General features: G+C 37.7%; 1 protein-coding gene and 1 long non-coding RNA gene across 11 annotated transcripts in view; both read left to right on the forward strand.

Annotated features, from left to right (window-relative positions):
* Positions 1 to 19,506, forward strand: part of DAZAP1 (DAZ associated protein 1) — a 37,375-nt gene that overhangs the window by 464 nt on the left and 17,405 nt on the right. For 3 of the 10 annotated variants that reach the window (XM_038383725.2, XM_038383729.2, XM_038383727.2), the window contains exons 2-6: positions 9,367 to 9,407; positions 9,994 to 10,160; positions 10,439 to 10,504; positions 14,268 to 14,378; positions 17,480 to 17,528. In XM_038383725.2, coding sequence (XP_038239653.1) covers positions 9,367 to 9,407; positions 9,994 to 10,160; positions 10,439 to 10,504; positions 14,268 to 14,378; positions 17,480 to 17,528 — 434 coding nt within the window. Of the gene's footprint in view, positions 1 to 9,366; positions 9,408 to 9,993; positions 10,161 to 10,438; positions 10,505 to 14,267; positions 14,379 to 17,479; positions 17,529 to 19,506 lie in introns of those variants that run through there. The other 7 variants (XM_043502840.1, XM_043502843.1, XM_043502841.1 and 4 more) reach the window with 4 other exon arrangements.
* LOC122457497 lies at positions 25 to 8,228 on the forward strand. The gene is made up of 4 exons (XR_006277055.1): positions 25 to 524; positions 676 to 885; positions 1,070 to 6,015; positions 6,126 to 8,228. It is a non-coding gene; the product is annotated as an uncharacterized LOC122457497 (long non-coding RNA).

A 19,506-nucleotide genomic window follows, 5' to 3' on the forward strand; every position in this document is an offset into this window, starting at 1 on the left:
GGCGGGGGGAGCCCCCCCAGTGAAGGGGCTGAGACTGGGCAGTTCCGGGGAGCTGGGATATTCCCCCCTCCCCCGCCGCCCCGCCCCGCCGCCCCTGGCCACGAGCTGGCGGCTGACGCCATCCTGAGTCCTCGCGCCTCTCATCCGGGGGGGGTTCCCGCCGGTCCTGCGCCTGGCGGCTGCAGGTGCTTCGAGCCGGGGCCCAAGGTCATAGGGGCTCCCTGCCAGCTCTGAAGCGGGATCCCTTGTTCCCTCCTCCAGGCCGTGACTCCAACCGTCCGCGGAGCCCCATTGCCGCGGGAGCCTCGCGTGTGTCCCGGGGCGGGCGGGGGGAGCCGCAGCCGCAGCCGCGTAGGGACCCCTGTGTCTGCGGGCTGGGCAGCCCAGCCGGGTCCCAGCTGTGGGGTCAGCACCGACAGGCCACGAAGCGGGTATCATGGCACCAGGGCAACTGCGGCAGCCCTGCACCTATCTCGGCCTCACCTTGAGGTTGCCGAGGAAGAAGGGAGATGCAAAATCTGCAGGTTTCAGAGTAGCAGCCGGGTTAGTCTGTATTCGCAAAAAGAAAAGGAGGGCTGGTGGCACCTTAGAGACTAACAGATTTATTTGAGCATAATAAATTTGTTAGTCTCTAAGGTGCCACCGGTCCTCCTCCTCTTTCTGCAAAATCTGCAGACAGTCTTGCCCCAGGGCAGAAGGAATCCTTGTCTCATCAGGCTTTGCCCACATAGCTTTTCCCCCCTTGTGTCGGGAGGGGCACCCTGAGGGTGAACTATACATCTGACTGGGGGGCTGAAACCTCTGCCCCTCCAAGAAAGACTGGCAGGACAAAGACGGAAACAGGAGAGTCTTTTTATCTTCCCTCTGCTTCCCTTCTAGAGATAGGTTTCAGAGTAGCAGCCGTGTTAGTCTGTATTCGCAAAAAGAAAAGGAGTACCCGTGGCACCTTAGAGACTAACAAATTTATTAGAGCATAAGCTTTCGTGAGCTACAGCTCACGAAAGCTTATGCTCTAATAAATTTGTTAGTCTCTAAGGTGCCACGGGTACTCCTTTTCTTCTAGAGATAGGAACCCTGTACTGTGTCTCTGTGCTCTTTTAAACTTCCCCTTCCACTGACAGGCTTCCACAGATCAGTTTCACTTTAGGAATCTTGAATGGCTGCTTAAATGGCTGTGGACTTTGGCTATTTTAAATAGATAATGCCATATTTGGCTCCCCGTGGATTTAAGATTGCATTTTATATCATTTTCCATACACTGCTCAAACAGTTGCAATATTAAGGATCACAAGACAGTGGACAGTGTATGGGAGAATTGACAGAAAACTATAGAGTAGTTTTACACAACATTGGTTGCCAAGTGTTTTGTTGTAGTGAAATGTATCAGCAGTTGACCATGAATTTTTCCACCATGATAAACTGTTCATCCTTGTAAAAACTAAAATATACATAAGATCATAAACTAAAACCTTAGACTACATTGTCCAGAACTATAATCATATAATGGTTCAGCTATTGTGTCCCTCTGTGTGTAAGTTCTGAACTATCTCAGAAGTACAAGAGATGTAATAGTACTGAATGTCTTGAAAATAACTTGTCTCAGTGAATGGTGTTTGTCCCTTGGGTTATGCTTATGGCATTTTCCTGTTCTGGAAGTATTATTTTTGTGTCCTGAGCCCCAATTACTGTTGAAACTAATTTATGAAATGCCCTCCCATGGGAGGGCATTAACAGCTGCATTTCTCAAAGAGACTAATTCGTTGCTCTGGAGTAACATGTTTAAAACAGGCTTATAAATACTGGGCAAAATATTATGCTAACTCACATTCTGGACAATGGGCTTGTTGTGGATTGCAAGTTGCTCATAATTAGGTGTGGAAGGATCCGGTTTTAGTTCATAAAAAACATGGTCATTAATTTATTCATCCACTCAGAAAAAAAAACTTAGAAGCGAAAGGTGAAAAAAACAGGATACGTTACAGTTTTAGACAATTTACTATGGTGTCAAGTCTGTTTGGCAGTCAACTAGAAATTAATCTTAAGAAATACAATTTTTATTTTGGAAGCTGTTATAAATCTTCTGTGGCTACCAAATTGACTAGTCTGAGTGTTTTACCTTCTAATGCAAAATGTAAGTTGATGAATTTTTTTTTAAAAGTTGAGAAACAAAATATGTGGGGGTAATTGAACTGTCAGCATTAACTTAAAAAAAGAACATTGCAAGCTTGTTGAACTAATTTGTATAGTGGGGAATATTGAGTTGATAGATACTAGAACAAAAATATGAAAACTTTTTCCTATCAATTATGTGTTTCCAGCAGGGTAACTGCTAAAGTTGATATGTGATAATCACTCTGGAGAAACAGTTTAAAATATTTATGGTATTACAATATGTAAAATGTTCCAGGTCTGCTGGACTCAAAACATCCAATTTGAGAGGTAATGTCTGAGAATGGAGTAGTACTGTGCTTTTCCTGCCTTTTGATTATTCTGTCTGACATGGCTTCTATTTTCAGATCACTTTGCTGCTCCTTTTTGTCTTGAGATTTATTACTTTAGCTACCTATACTTCATGCTTATTGTCAAATATTATAGTTCTGACATTCATGGAAGCCTGGCAAATTCATATAATAAGACTTTGATTAGTTCACCGTTTTCTTGCTGTATTGAGAAATAGGGTAATGGTAATGAAGGGAGGGGAATTTGTGCCATACAGCACATGGAATTTTAGTTTTGTAAATTTGGGATTTGTGATTGAAAATATTTAATACCCGAGTATATAGTCTCATACTGCTATGAGCCCCTAAGACTCATGTTCTCTTTACTACTGGTGAAACGTGCTTCTGTTATTTCATACCATATCACTTATGATCGCCTATGTAATTGAAGGGAAAACCTACATGAGATTCCAAGGCAAATCACGTACGTGGATGATGCATTATACACACAAGGGCTGTAATCCCTTGCACTAGCTGGGACACATAGAGATTTTATGGATACTATTCACTGCAGTTACTATTTAAGCTACTGAAAGTCAAAGAAAATGGTGTACTCCTGGAGGACTCTGTAGCCTACTGAAATGACACTGAAAACAGCTGACGTATTCATCAGCTAGGATATTAATTGGAGATTTAGTTTAATAAGTGTCTTTCTGTAATAGTTAGTTAAAAACTTTCACAAAGTTGAAAGTTTCAATTGTTGTGTAATATTTCTAGGCATAGTTAACACATTGACTCCAGAGGTGGGATGGAGCTGCTTTGCATGTCATTTATTCCTCCTCCACTTGTATTGTCCCATGCAAACTACTCTGGGATGAGATGAAGCATGCAAAATTTCAGAACTATCAGCTTTGTTTGAGAGAAGTTAATTTCAACTCTACTATAGGTTGATTAGAGCAGCTCCATCATGTAAATTGTTTTATATAGCTTTGTGAAAACATTGATGTGTGTGTGTGTGAGAGAGAGAGAGAGAGAGGTATACTTGCACAATACTTGAACTGATGGCAAGAGTTTACTGACTACCTGTCCTTAAGTGTTCTTACAAGCAAAGCTGTAAATGGCCAAGCCTCAGCTTGTGTAATAAGACTCATGAGAACAGGTTGATGATGGTATAAGCTAAATGTTGCAAGATGAGCAATCCTCTTGCACTGTCCTTAAATATTTTGCTTCTGTCAGCTTTCTTTTATATAGTGCCTATATCCTTGTTTTAGGCAGGTGGGTTGGTTAAATAGGGTTTACTTTTGCTCAGTAGATTAGAATCCATCCATCACAGAGCTGAAGGCTAAGATTGTCTTGGCTTTTGCCATTCTATAGTATGCATATAAATAGAAGTGCTCTATTTACATACAGCTGCTGCAGTTGACCTTAGACAGCCCTTCTTTTTTGTTTGAATATTTGTCTGTGAGATGGCTCGAAATAATTTATAACGGAGCTGGAAGGTTTCAGTGGTCATTATCGAGAAGGGGAGCTCCCTGCAGTCAAACAACTAGATGGTCTGTCAGAAACCCACAGATGGTATTTTTTTTTATATTTGATAACCTGGCATAGACTAGTTGTATATGGCTGATGAAGAGCATATTGCTAATCCAGAGTCCTTGGTTTAAAACAAAAGCTAAAATCGTTGCCTTTTTAATTATAGTGAAATTTAATTGTGAATATTTTGTTATACACAAAACTACCTCATTTATTTAAAAAAATCCTTGTGTGGTTCCTGTTAGGCAGTATTAGAAACTTTCTTTTCACAGAATAGGTACAGCATAGGAAAGAGTAGTGAAGGCCATTGTGTGTCTCTCTCTTTTGTGGGGACCAGATCTAAGGAAGAGTGCAGTTCTCATCTTGTCCACTTCGGTGAGACTGCTACCAGAACTGTGTTTGTATCTGCCTATGGACAGTTGGATGGAAACAAATTTTCTTCACTCAGATAACCAAATAGACCATCCAGTGGTAGACTTTAAAGCCTTGTTAAAACCAAAAAATGACATGTTATTCAAAGCTGTTGTCCACAATGTGTGGGTTTCTTTGAACTAATGCTGCAGACACTTGAATGGCTAGAGACGAGACAAAATCATTTTTAGCACCATTATGGAAAACATTCTCAACATGTAAGCCTTGTTTAATAGTATCTTCCAGGAATCTTCCACTGTTGCACGCTACTGTTGGTGCAGCTTCACTGGTGGTAACAAATGATGGGCATGCCCCAGGCATTTTTGTTTTTGTATCATTTAGACCAGCTTTCAGCAGGGTTGGGTTATATGGCAGTTAAAACACTGAAGCCCTGTATACACTGGTATCATTAGTGAGGATATGCTAATGATCATTCCTCCAAAACAATTTAAGTGTGGACGTAATCAGTGCTTTCTGTACAAGTGCTGAAAATTGTCCTTTGTACACTGATAGTCATTTTCTGGACTGGTTCATGTGAACTGACTGAACTGTTCTCAGCAGCAAATCAGTTTTCTAGTGCAGTTAAGGCTTATGTTATTGCTGATCTGGTCCGACTATGAACCAGTGACTTAGAGGTGAAATCCCTGATCTAACTAGGCAAATTTTAAAATACCATATAATAAGATTAAAATTTGTACAGTATGTTCATTATTTTTAGACTCTGCAAACCTAAATTCTTAAAGTATATTTTCTGTCATTTGTCATTTCTGTCATTTCTGAGCAGCTGAGGTAAGCTTGAGATGTCTTGGAGCAAGTTGGTGTAAAGTGTGTTTAAAAAAAAAAATTCAAGAAAAATTAAAATTACAGCTCCTGCAATCAAATTTTAGCTCCTGAGGCTTGACTGCGGCCTTTTTCTAAATTGCCATATCTGCCTGGAGCTCCTAGCTCAAGTGAACAAGTGAAGTCTATGCTGCTACTACTACTAATCTTCTGTACAGCAGAATTATCCAAAATTCCTGTTGATTAATTACTACTGCACCCACAACTCTATAAATTAGTAACAGCTGAGCTGACCAGTGCCTTATGGCAGCCATTGTTAGGGAGTAGCTGGAGTAGCTATTTGTTTAATAGAGCCAGTTTCTTCTGCATAAAGTAGGTGAGAGGAAGTTGCAACATTTTCTCATAGGGTAAAGTAGCTCTCTTTTTTTTTAAATCTATGGGCTGAGAATGGGAAAAATACAAATGAAACTTTCTCCTCTCACGGGGAGACACTTTTTTTTTTTACTTCAGTTGAGCTATGGCCATACACTGCACTATAGCAAAGTGGAAAACAAAAACAATAGACCGTTTCCTCTTTTCTCTGGAGAAAGATCAGGAAAAACAGGACATTTTCTTATGAAGTAGACCGCCCTGTCATATTAGTGTAAACTCAGTTACTTACTAAAATATAACAGGTGGACCTTTAATTAAGATGCTGCTTCTGAGTAAGAGGACCAAATGTTGGGATGGTCTTAAGTTAGCTTTTAAGGCTGGGATGCACTTTTTGTATATGTAGGGTTTTTTTAAATGCTAAAATTGATATGCATGTGCATACAGTTGCAAATCAAGTAGTCCAGCATCTGTGCATAGATAGGTTTCAGAGTAGCAGCCGTGTTAGTCTGTATTCGCAAAAAGAAAAGGAGTACTTGTGGCATCTTAGAGACTTTGGTGCCACAAGTACTCCTTTTCTTTGTGCATAGATAGAAATTTTGGGGCATGCTGTAACATGGAGAACTTGTGGGTACAGATTTAGATGCTGTTTCTAAAAACTTGCCCTTAACCCAGATGTCTGCTACATTTTAGTTTAAGAATTGATTTTTATTTAAATAAATGGTCATTTTTTATAGTCATAGTGTTTTGGTCCATAACTTCTTGATATACAACAGGCATGAGACTGTCCTCACTTGTTACTTTTAAACTGAATCATAAGGTGCTGTAGGTATGGTTTCACAGTTCAGTATTAAGGAGTTGTCTGGTGGCTGATCTCAACCCTGGAAGTCAGTACTCCAAGGTTCATTTTCTAATTCTGTGTCTGACTTTCATGACTGTGGCTGGGTCACTTCTGCTTCACATTTTTCAAATGGGTAAACTGAATAATATCCATATAACAGGTGGATTAATAACTTTTAAACACCTTGATAAACTCAGATGAAAGGCATTGTATGAATACATATGTCACTGTCACACCTCTTGTCTTTGTAACAAAACTACAGATTCTGACCAACCAGCATACCTAAACAATGCATTTTGATTGGTTTTCAAAGCTACCTATTATGACAATTTTATTAAAACTAAATACCATATTTTAGTATTCCAGATGTTCAGTGCACGAAATGAAACTTGACCTGCTGTGTTCTGATTTTAAAGTGGTGGAGCACGAAATGTAATGTTTGCCATTTGGTTTCAACAGCAGCAATATTATTTTTCGTAGGAGTTAGTTAAATGGGCCTGTCATCTTTATCTAGTGCCCGAAGGTTCCTAGAAAATGCCTTCTTATTGCATCACAATCTTCTTTGAATGTCACATTTAATATAAACTTATTTCTGGAAACTAAAATAATTTAAGAACTTACTAATGAGTCTGAGAGTCATTAATTTCAAGTAATGTTGGTTTTTTTTAAAAAACCCTCATATCTAATATAGGATCAAACAAAACATGATGTGCTGACTGCAGAGCAAAGTTTACAGAATTACTAGACTATGTATTTTCCTTGTGGGAAAGGCCTTGGGCATTCTGTTCTATTACCATGAAGCAGAAATCTTTGCTATTAATTTTATGTGGAAGGTGCTCAGATATTATGGTAATGGGTAGCAGTATGTAAAGATAGTTTTATTCTATGATAAGAGCTTGTTAGGAGAAGACTCTTTTCAGATAGAACCAAATTAGCATAAATTTCCACTTTTATTTGGTATCTTGCGTGTCTTCTTCAAGCAGAGAGACTGCCATACAAAAATGGTGGAGTCTGCAATCTTAGACTGCAAATCATTAATTTTGTGTTTCAGAAATTAGCTACAGAAGGATCTTTTTGTAGACTGACTGTCAGGACTTTGTAACTAGCGGAACCTAACTTCGCTGCTGTTTAGTTTTCACTGCAGTTAACAGACAACTTGACAGGGATACTGTTAGGTTAGATTTTCCCTAGAATGATGACTTATTGTGAAAATGATCTTTCGGAGACCTAAAGACCAAACGATAGACATGTTTCCCTGTTTTTTGAGCCATTGCACATTTAAAAACTAAACTTTCCCCTGCAGTTTTTAACCTGAACTTTGTAGTTAGTTTTCCTTTCACTTTTTGACTAGAATCTGATGGTAACCAAAAATGAATCTGACTAGTCTTCCAAGATAAGTGAAGTAGCAACATATAAGTAGCAAATAATCACTTTTAATGTTTTGTTGGCTATGTAAGAATTTCTTTTAATGGGTTTTGGGGTCTGACTTTCTTTTTCTGATTTTTGGGAAACCAAAGACAAGTGGGTGCAGCTCACCTAAAGGACCAATTCCAGCTTTCTGATTTGAGAGTAGGGGGAATTCAAATGTTCTCTAAGTTTAGAGTTAGTGCTGACTCAAAGGGAAAGCTGTATACAGAAGTTCCAGGTGACTGGAATTAACGATGCCTGAATTTTTCATTATTGTCTAGTTCAACTAGTTTAAAGTGAAACATGTATCTTTGGTAATCATGATTCCCATTGGGCTTTTACCGTATGGCGCACGAGAAATTTGCTGGTTTCAGAGTAGCAGCCGTGTTAGTCTGTATTCGCAAAAAGAAAAGGAGTACTTGTGGCACCTGGGAGACTAACAAATTTAGTTGAGCATAAGCTTTCGTGAGCTACAGCTCACTTCATCGGATGCAGTCGGTGGAAAATACAGTATTTCACCGACTGCATCCGATGAAGTGAGCTGTAGCTCACGAAAGCTTATGCTCAACTAAATTTGTTAGTCTCTAAGGTGCCACAAGTATTCCTTTTCTTTTTGAGAAATTTGCTATATCATCATGTACACATTTTATTGCTTGACATTTGGAAGTTGGTACAAGATAACTTTAGTAATTGAGGTGGAGTAAATTTTCATACACCAGTAATTTTAAAGATAATCCCTTGAAGAAGGAAAGGTAACGTGACATACATTAGAGAACTTGAGAAATCTGCTATAACATTTATTCTTACAAAGGGGATACAGGGACTGCAGTATTTTCAGTGTTTACATATTCCGTTGGTTACTCTAAAGTTATTAAAATCATCTGTTATCTAGTTGGGTTGTTGTTTATCCTTAACAATTTTGTATGTTGCATTCAACATTCAGTGTTTAATGGGTTTATTAAAATAGTCACATTGGTGTTCTCTGAGCTTCTTCTCAGAGGGTCCATGCAAGATCCTACGCACTACTTCAGACCCTTAACTCGGGAATAAAATGGTGAATAGATCCTTGATCATACTGTCTGAACCATGGAGATTTTCACAACATGAACAACCCCACTTGGCCCCAAAGAGTAGATAAGTAAAGATATTTGATGTCGTCTTTCTTCTGGATATTTTAATGCTAGACATCTGTTTTCTTTTATTTAATGTCAAAGCTATCAATGTTTGATTTGTCTTCTGCTTTTCTAGCATATTTCATATCTGCTATTTCAAATGAGAATAAATATATTCATGGCATAAATGTGCAACCCTATACCTGTGGGGTGCAGAAGAGGTAATACTTCAGTGTTTTTAAATCTTTTACTATATTCATAGTACGTAACATAGCTGAAGATAATCTTGAAGTAAAAGTGGAAACTTAAAAGCAAAGGAGAAATTCATCTTCAGTGAGTAACAGGCTTTGAATTCTTCAAAATTCTACATTAGCTAGATGAAAGCAAAACAGGTTGTGTATGTTATTACTTAAAATAATGCATGTTGTTTGATTCAGACCTCATACTTAACCACAATATGTTGTTTGAATTACAGAAAGTTGTTTGTGGGTGGCCTAGACTGGAGTACAACACAAGGTAAGTTATGTATTCTACAACTATTATACCAAAACATTACAAAGGACAAAACTTTATACCTCATACTTTCTTATAAAGTAATATAGTAGTAAAATCTCTGTAAAATTCAAATGAGTCTTTATTACTAACCTTCGATTTTTGTTGCTTTTTAATGAATGACGGTAATAGAATTCCTGTAAAGAAACTTTAAATTTAAGTTTCTCTCCTGATTGTGGTGTTCATCTTTACATTGTGTCACTTTCATATCTCTTGGAGAAGGATATGGAGAAATTTTATATTCCCTGGTTATGTTGGTTGGTATTTGGAAAAATTGGTTTTGACATCCCTTAAAATGCTGACTCAAATAGCAGATCTGTTTTGAAAACTAATTTACTGCGCTATTTTCTTCCATCTGCCTCAGTGGAATTAAAACAATGAGCACCTTTGGTTTTCAGATACATGGCTAGTGTATCCTCTTTAAATGGTACAAATCATCAGATGCCAGGTTTTAGCAAGTGCATATTAGAAGATTTAGACATGTCAGTTTTATGAAAAGTTATACTCTTTAATTGCTGGTTCTGCTTAATACCATTTTTTTTTTTAACAGAAACTCTCCGTAGCTACTTTTCCCAGTATGGAGAAGTTGTAGACTGCGTAATAATGAAAGATAAAACAACAAACCAATCTCGAGGGTTTGGATTTGTCAAATTTAAAGATCCTAACTGTGTGGGAACAGTACTGGCTAGCAGACCACATACGTTAGATGGTCGAAATGTAAGTTTACCTGTCGCTTTGGTTTTAACTATTTAGACTATGACTAGGTCTTTAATATTTTTTTAAAATCAGTGAATTTAAAAGTAATTTGAGTGGTGGTTGACATATGAATAAGTCAAGCTATGTTTAATATAGTTCCTTGTGAAATGTGTAATCTGGGGGTAACTTTTATCAGAAGTGTTAAGTTTAGAGAACGGCATCCACAGCTGCTTTGAATGCATTTATTAGAGCAAAATATTCTGCACACTCAGAACTGACCAATTTGGAACTTGTTACAGATTGATCCAAAGCCATGCACGCCTCGGGGAATGCAACCAGAAAGAACACGGCCAAAGGAGGGATGGGTAAGGAGAGATCCTTAAAGTATACTGATAGATATATTCTAAGGTCTTTCTGGCTAGCAGCCTGTGCTCTTCACCCCGTATACGTCATGAATATCATGTTGGTATTTCAGTTCCTGATCATCTTGCATACATTTTAGAAAGCTCTTTAACCTGCTTGGAACTGAGAGAGAAATGCAGAAGTATTGGTGTAAAACACAGTAAGCAGTTGGTATTAAGGCCAGATATCTTCTTAATTAAAGCTGACTACATTTTATATTCTGGTATGTGAAGGAGTTTACATTGATACATGCTGCTTCAACAGAATTTTTAGTTCTAACAGCCAAGTGGTTTTATTCCTAGGGGTGCAGCTCTCATTGGAGTTGTTGGTTATGCTACTAGGTCTTTTGTTCAAAGATTCTTGCCTTTTTAACTGACATTGTGACATACCTACTGATTGCTTCTAAATGTACAACAAGCCCGAGTATGGGTATCAAAGAAATACTTTGACAAGAAGCAAGTATGATTGAATGTGGGTGATGGTGGTCTGTGACTATGCAAGGATAAATAGAGTAGAAGTTAAATTGTATGCTTTTGTGAAATTTCAAACAGCCTAAATCTGAATTAGCTCTTATGTCTGATTTACAAGAGTCAAACAAAGTTCAAGAATTTCATCAACACTTGTATACGGTTTTGGGTTTTTTGTGGGGGGAGGCGGGAGAGATAGGAGGATGAATTATGGTAATTAAAAACTTATTTATATTCCTTAGACTGTGGTAGCATCAGGTATTGTACCATAGCTTAACCTTCACCGCCACTTTTTTGGTGAAGAAAACTGGATTGTTGCTCTGTTTAAAGTTGTTATATTTCAAACATATTTTTTTCTGAAATATATTTATTTTAATGATTTAATTTTAGTACTGTTCTGTCTCCTGTGTGTGTGGGGGTGTGTGTGGTGGTGGTGGGTTTTGTTTTTTTTTTTTTAATCTAACTGGTAAAGTAGCTGTTTGTCTAGTGTCTACTTTTTTACCTGTTTGGATGGTCTAACTTGTAAAATCTGAGTGAGCATGCAAAGCACAAAATGAGGATGAAATCTTTGCAGTTATAGGCAAATTCTTGAGATCCCATTTTTGACTGACCTTTTTTAATCAACTGATGTCTGTTTCAGAGGGGTAGCCGTGTTAGTCTGTATCAGCAAAGACAACAAGGAGTCCTTGTGGCACCTGAGACACTAACATTTATTTTGGCATAAGCTTTTGTGGGCTAAAACCCACTTCATCAGGTGCATGAAGTGAAAAATACGGTAGGCAGGTATATATATTACAGCACATGAAAAGATGGGAGTTGCCTTACCAAGTTGGAGAGTCAGTCTAATAAGGCCAATTCAATCAAGGTGGATGTCACCCATTCCCAACAGTTGACAAGAAGGTGTGAGTATCAACAGAGGGGAAATTCCTTTTTGTAGTGACCCAGCCACTCCCAGTCTTTATTCAGGCCTAATTTGATGGTGTCGTGTTTGAAAATTAATTCCCGTTCTGCAGTTTCTCGTTGAAGTCTGTTTTTGAAGTTTTTTTTTGTTTGAAGAATGGCCACTTTCAAGTCTGTTATTGAGTGTCCAGGGAGATTGAAGTACTCTCCTACTAGTTTTTGAATGTTACAATTCTTGATGTCTGGTTTGTGTTCATTTATTCTTTTGTGTAGAGATGTCTGGTTTGGCCATTGTACATATCACATTGGTAGATGTGCAGGTGAATGAGCCCCTGATGGTATGGCTGATGTGGTTAGGTCCTATGACTGTGTTTGTTCCTTGAATAGATACGTGGACAGAGTTGGCAACAGGGTTTGTTGCAGGGATTGATTCCTGGGTTAGTGTTTTTGATGTGTAGTTGCTGGTGAGTATTTGCTTCAGGTTCGGGGGCTGTCTGTAAGCGAGGATTGGCCTGTCTCCCAAGTTCTGTGAGAGGGAGGGATAGTCCTTCAGGAGGTTGTAAATCCTTGATGATGCGCTGGAGAGGTTTTACTTGGCGGCTGTAGGTGACAGTTAGTGGCTTTCTGTTACTTTCTTTGTTGGGCCTGTCCTGTAGTAGGTGACTTCTGGGTACCCTTCTGGCTCTGTCAGTCTGTTTCTTCACTTCCCCAGGAGGGTATTGTAGTTTTAAGAACGCTTGATAGAGATCCTGTAGGTATTTGTCTCTGCCTGAGGGACTGGAGCAAATGAGGTTGTATATTAGGGCTTGGTTGTAGACAACGGATCGTGTGATGTGGTCTGGATGAAAGCTGGAGGCATGTAGGTAAGTTTAGCAGTCAGTAGGTTTCCTGTCTTGGGGGGGTGTTTATGTGACCATTGCTTATTTGCACTGTAGTGTCCAGGAAGTGGATCTTTTGTGTGGACTGGTCCTGGCTGAGGTGAATGGTGGGGTGGAAATTGTTGAAATTCTGTTGGAATTACTCAAGGGCCTCCTTTCCATGCATCCAAATGATGAAGATGTCATCAATGTAGCGCAAGTAGAGTAGGGGCACTAGGGGACAAGAGCTGAGGAAGCGTTGTTCTAAGAGAGGCATAAAAATGTTGGCATACTGTGGGGCCATGCGAATACCCATAGCAGTGCCTCTGACTTGAAGGTATAAATTGTCCACAAATCTGAACTCTGTTTTGAGGAACAGTAAATCCTGAACATGAATTGCTTGGTGTAAGCTGCATCTATCGACTTGGGGAATAGGATGCGGATATATTATATTTAAAATGGCTGCAGGAATAGATGCACTTGGGTAAAATTTTCAGAAGGACTTAGATGACTTAGGAGCCCGAGTCCTTTTGACTTTCATTGATATGTGGGCCCTAAGTGTGTCCATCACCTTTTTAACACAATTTGTGGTTCTGAGTCACTTAGCCACTTCTGAAAATTTTATCCTGAATGTCTATCCTGTAAGCAAATAAACTGAAGTAGAAACTATCTGACTACGGTTTAGGGCTGATCAGTGTAAATTCTCTGCTACCCAATTTCCTCCCAAAAAATATTGTTCTAATTACCCAGAATTGTAGAAATCCATGAAAAAGTTACTTTAATGAAGTCTGTTTTACTTGGACTCTTAACATGTTGTTCTGGGAAATCAAGATTAGCCGTCCACCTGGCTTGTAAATTCATGGTTGCTGAAATTGAGTATAGAGTCAACAGTTGATAGGCCTCAACATTTTCTAGGCTGTAAGTAGCTCTCATTTAAAAAAAAAAAAAAAAAAAAAGTGGTTTTAGGTAATCCGTGACTCTGATTCTTCAATAGCCATGGGGATGTTTAGATAGAGTACAGCCCAGGTCTACTACAGATGTTCATCCACCTTTATTTGGGTGATTGACTAATCAATCAGTAATATTTTAATTACCCAACTTTTGTGGATTGAAAGAATGTAAATGATGGTGTCTAAAAATCCCCTTAAGGTTAAGAGGATGCTATCCAGCACAACTCACAACCTGCTGGTTAATACTGCTTAGTTAAGAAATTAATAAATAAATGCTTTCAGAACATTGCCCTCAGTTCTCCATCCTTACCAAGAAAGAACACCAAGTTATAGCTAAGCATACCAAATAAATGTATCCAGAACAGGCTTTTGCTCCATTTGAAATAAAATAGGTGGCCTCCAAGTTTGGACTTCAGTTTAAATTGTGACTTTTTGTAGTCCTAGAATGCAAAATGGATTAGAGCAACCCACCTTCATGTACCAGTGGAGGAAGATTATGCTACAGTGTTTATCACAGTTCTAACTAACAGTATTTTATCCCTCTTGATTTAGCAGAAAGGACCCAGAAGTGATAACAGTAAATCAAATAAAATTTTTGTTGGTGGGATCCCTCACAACTGTGGCGAGACTGAACTCAGGGAATACTTCAAGAAATTCGGAGTGGTGAGTCATGCATCATCATGGCAAGCATCGGCTGGTTACAAGATGTTTTTCCCCCTGTATTCATTCTGATTTCATTAAGCTGTCAAATTTTAGTGTTAATTTAGGCAAACTGCCACAGAGACATATTGAAGTGTTTTGTGATAAAGTACAATAAATGTTTACTTTTTCACCACATTTGCTGTTTTTCATAAGATCTCTTGCCCTCACGTGCACAACTTGTTATGCACCTTCCCTTGCCTCCTTTGGTTTAGCTATTCCTGATACTATTTTCTCTCCCCCCTTCAAAGGGGGGGGGGAATCCTCAAGTTTAATTATGACTTGAGTATAAATGTGATTTATCACCCTTCTTTCAGCTGTTGTTTTAGTGTACTGTAGTTTTATTATGAAAACTTTCCATTTGCTTTTGGAACAGCAGGTACTTCAGTGAATTTGCATCACCACAGGTCTCTGTTCTCTACCAAGTAAGCAAATTGGTGAAAGACTTTTTGGTGATCCACTTGACATTGTTTTGGTTTCATGATGCTGTTTTAAAAGTAACCGAGTTCTTTCAGTCTTTTAGAATCTCATTTCTAGGGTCAGACTACAAGTCATGCAGTTTCTTATTCGTGCTTTTCTTGAAATTTTGCCAGCTTCAGTTTTAAGTTGATATAGAATGAAAATTTCCAGATATGACTTCATTAAACTCACATTTATTTCTACTTTTATTGTCAGATTTTTTTTGGAATAGGTAAATTGTTACAAGGTTCAAAGATTAGTTTGTATATTAAATTCAGTTTAAAATATTGTGGAGTAATATACATTTTATATGACTGTTCATGTCACTTGTGTTGGTCATAATGTCAAAAGCAAAGAGATTCACAGTGGCTATTGATTGGTTGCCCTCACTCCAAAATGCTTTTGTCACCATCTTCACCTTTAAATCACCTATCTTTCTAAATTCCATCAGCAGTCCAAAGCATCTAGGTAGCCATCTTTCTCAAGTGGTATAATGATGTTTTTCAATGAAAGTTGATTAAAACAATCTTTTTAAAAAAAATTATCAACACCAATGGCTAATAGATGTTTCTTTAGTTTGAAAAGCTGAGACAGACTGAGTTTACAAATAAAAACGGGGAGTGGAATCCATAGTTGTGGAGCATAATTTCTAAAGGCTCTTCTCGCAGACTTATGGCTTTCCAATTCTGACCTGGATGGCTTGGGAGATACAGGGTTAAGTTCCATCAGATATAGGAGGCCACAACCATTGAGTGTAAGTGCCATAAAAGTAAGTAGAAGCACTTTATAGTTAAAATAGAAATTGGGGAGCCAGGGTAGCATTCTTAAGACAAGAATTGTGTGTGTAGTCATTTAAGTACCTGTAGAAATATGGGATCCTGCATTCTGGGAAAAACACATTCAAGAGCACACAGAATTACAGGTAGAGCAGCCTGAAAAACTAGAAGCTAAGACGCAACACAAAAAGGCAGGCTCTGATTCTAAGAGACCTATGGGGATTATTACTGACCAGTGTGGCAAGTAGGACTCAAACCAAGCCAAAGCAGTATCGAACAGACCAGCAGAACGGATGTGTCTAAATAATATATGGCTTGCTGTCATGCTGCCAAATGGCCTACCAGCTCTAAATGATGACAAACCTGAGTCAGCAGAGTTTGATAGTATACCTTCAATTGAGTGCATCTTCTGTGGTGATCTCCAAAACATGACTGGAATCTTCTACAGAAATTGGAGAGCAAGACAAATGGGTATCAAACTAATAGATTATTTCAGCTGCTTGAGATACAATTGTTCTAAGCTAAATTGAAAGTTTTTTAAAGCAGGGATGTAGTGATATAGGAATAGCCACAAGATTGTTATGAAACTGGAAACTTTCTGGTTTATTTTTATATTTAACTTGAAAATGGCCATATAAGCTGCCTTTAAAATTGGTATTAAAATAAATGGCACCTCTGGGGTTAGTCTATACATGTCACATTAATTGTGCAGTGAATTTTTATTCTGAAAAATCTGGAGAGGGGTGATTAACATTGAAAATAATGAGCTCTAAAGCAGTACAGATGAACTCTGTTTAATACATGCATGTGTTCTGTACTAGTTGTACAGTATTTTGGAGACTCTGTACTTCAGAGTATTTCAAAATAAAATGGAGACATCAATTTCAGCTCCAATAAGCTTGCATTGAAACTTGCACTTAAAACATGGCTGCTACTCTGAAACCTTTTAATACTTTATGGAATTTAGTCTCAATACAAATTTTTCACAATAACTCTTGAGGGCCCAGTTGGCTTTTCCGTGTAATATTTACCAGCGTTTGCCAAGGAAGCATTTTTTTAACTTTTATCCTGTTTTCCTCCAGCTTAAATGATCATAGTTCTCAAAAACTTTCAGCTTCTCTCTGCATGCATATGTGATAACATCTCAGACTTAACACCAGTTTTGTAATTTGGCATTATAATCACTTCCATATTTAAAACAATTCACGTGTAGAGCAATCATTAGCATTACCCACTGGCATAACTTTGCTTAAACATCACAGAAATGTCTTATCTCAGGGACACCATGCTCCAAAGAGAGGCATAAGCATGTGTGAAACTACATACAATACAATTCAGGAAAGCTACACAAATCCTATATTAGTCAGTAAAGTAGTTGGAATTAAGGCTACCTTATTCAGGCTGAGGGTGGAAATGTGCATGCTGTGGAAGAAAGGTAGTTGAGACTGTGAAGTAGTACTAAATAGGGGTGTTAAATGATTTAATTGTTTGTTTTCCTTATTTTTATGGTCTGGTTGGTGGGATATACAGTTTAGCAACTGTAACACTATTTTGTCAATGTTTTTGGTAGGTAAATTTTGTTGCAGTCCTAAATAAGCAGCAATGTGGTTATACTTTAGCTGCTAGGAACAAATGAACTCAATTAGAATTTTCATAAATGGGAAGTGTTGCTCTTTACTGGAGTTTATTTGCATTGTGCTGTGACAGACAAATATTGATGGCTACATCAGACATGTTTTGTGGAGTGAGTGCTGGAAACCAGCCTGTTCTACTCTGCTTGTATCACTCCCCTGATAACATAGTTAGTAGAATTTCCCTTCTCTCTTCCAGGTCACTGAAGTTGTAATGATCTATGATGCAGAGAAACAGAGGCCCCGAGGTAAAGGCTGATCTAGTTTGTCCTTGAAATTTCTTCATCCTCTCCTGTAGTCAGATGGCAAACTATTTCACACCATCAAAAAACGTAGTTGTTTTTTTTTTTGTTTTTTGTTTTTTTACATTGCCTCAGGAAAAGATTTCAGTGGACAAATATCACAAATGTAGGCTTCTCATACACAGCTTTGTTTGGTGTCTTCGTGTTTTTAAAGTCAGATGTTACATATTCATTTTTTGCTGGTTCTTTTTACTTGAATATGAACAGAATTAAACATCTGAATGAACATGTGGTTTTTAAAATAATATTGAAAACGTTCAACTAACTAATGTGCCTCAGGACCCCCCGACCCCTTCCCTCCCCCCTCCCCCGTTTTAACATGAAGGTATGTTAAAGTCTACAGTTGCGTTGTATTCAGTTTTTTTCTTTGTGGTTCAAATTATCTCTAAACATGAGATTGGAATCAGATCCATCCATTTGTGCTTTTTGTTTTGGTTAAATGTCTTCACTTGAAATTCAGGGAAAAACAATTTTCTTAAATTACATAAAATTGCCTTTGAGAAGTTGTTTATATGTTTGCTGGAACTATATGTCCCCATTCATGCTAGAATTATTATTTTTGTTCTTTAAGAAGGAAAGCAATTAATAGGCTATATGAGCGAGTCTGTAACCTTTGGTCAAAATATGAAGTAATTTTCATGTCATCCACTTTTCATTGCATCAATCATCTATTTGTTGACTATTACAGAGGCAATATTGTAAAAGTACATGAAGTTTTAGTTGCACTGATCACCTTGTAGCATGTGAGACATGCTAGAGAATAGTTTGCCATCTGAACTTTCATTTCTCCTCTGACTCCATTATTAAGAATTATATTCACTTCATATTTATTAAGCTAAGTCAAGTTTTAGTTTTATTTTTAATTTAGACATACATCCTTAGTGGCATATTTAAGTGTTTCATAGTAAAGTACAGTAATGTTAAGTAAGTTTTTTTTTTTCTTTTTCTTTTTTTTTTTCTTTTTCTCTGTGAATTGTTTAACTGTGATTAATGATATCTCTTTAGATTTCTTCTCTCTAGGTGATAATTTATCACAGAGGTACAGGCCAGTTCCACAGTCAGAGGAAGGGCGGGCTTTGTCTTTATTGGGGTGTAAACGAAGTTTCAATACATTTGTTTTGTTTTTGCCTTGATAATAGTCTTAATCCTCTTGCAACTGATCAGTTCTCCTTAAATAGAAGACAAATTCATCCATTCAGTAAATGCTGTAGAGCAGCTTATTTTAAATAGAGGAGGCAGTGGAGACCAAAATAAACACCTGATTAAAACTTGCCTGGAGTTTTAAAACTATATTTTAGAAATTATTGCATCACCTGTATCTTTGAAATATTTATCACAATCTTGCAGCCTCTGAGCAAAAAGGACTAAAACATCACAGCTGGTTTGGATTAATGGCTCCACTGCTAAAGCTGCACTAAAAATTTGATAGAAGGCTCCCAATCCACTCTCAATGTTAAAGGGTAAAGCAGAACTTTAAGACATCTGGGATAAAAGCCTACAAGTTCATCCATTTGAGGGAGTAGGTGAACCCCACAATTCTCTTTGATTTGTCTAATTTTTAAAAATGACTGAAATCCCTCAGTCCTGTTACTGTCGAAGCTTGCTTTTGTGTTCTCCATTTCTGTATCCTCTTCTTAACATAACTGCACACAGTTTCTAAACATGGCCTCCTTAATCCCACAGAAAATGCTAGAAAAATTTCCTCATGGTTTGTATTCAGTGCTGCTGTTTGTACATCCAAGAATATTTTTCTCCTGCTTGGTATTTTGATATGTAAAATGCTATTGAGCTTATACTCTTCTTGTTCTTTTGACTTATTATCTTAAATTTTTATGCATTAAATTGCAGATGCCCACTTATCTGCCCATATTCTTTTCTATCCACATTATTCTGAATTTTACCTTCCTCCTTTGACTTTAGTGCT

Source organism: Dermochelys coriacea, chromosome 25, assembly GCF_009764565.3.
Source record: "Dermochelys coriacea isolate rDerCor1 chromosome 25, rDerCor1.pri.v4, whole genome shotgun sequence".
Classification (NCBI taxonomy): domain Eukaryota; kingdom Metazoa; phylum Chordata; order Testudines; family Dermochelyidae; genus Dermochelys; species Dermochelys coriacea.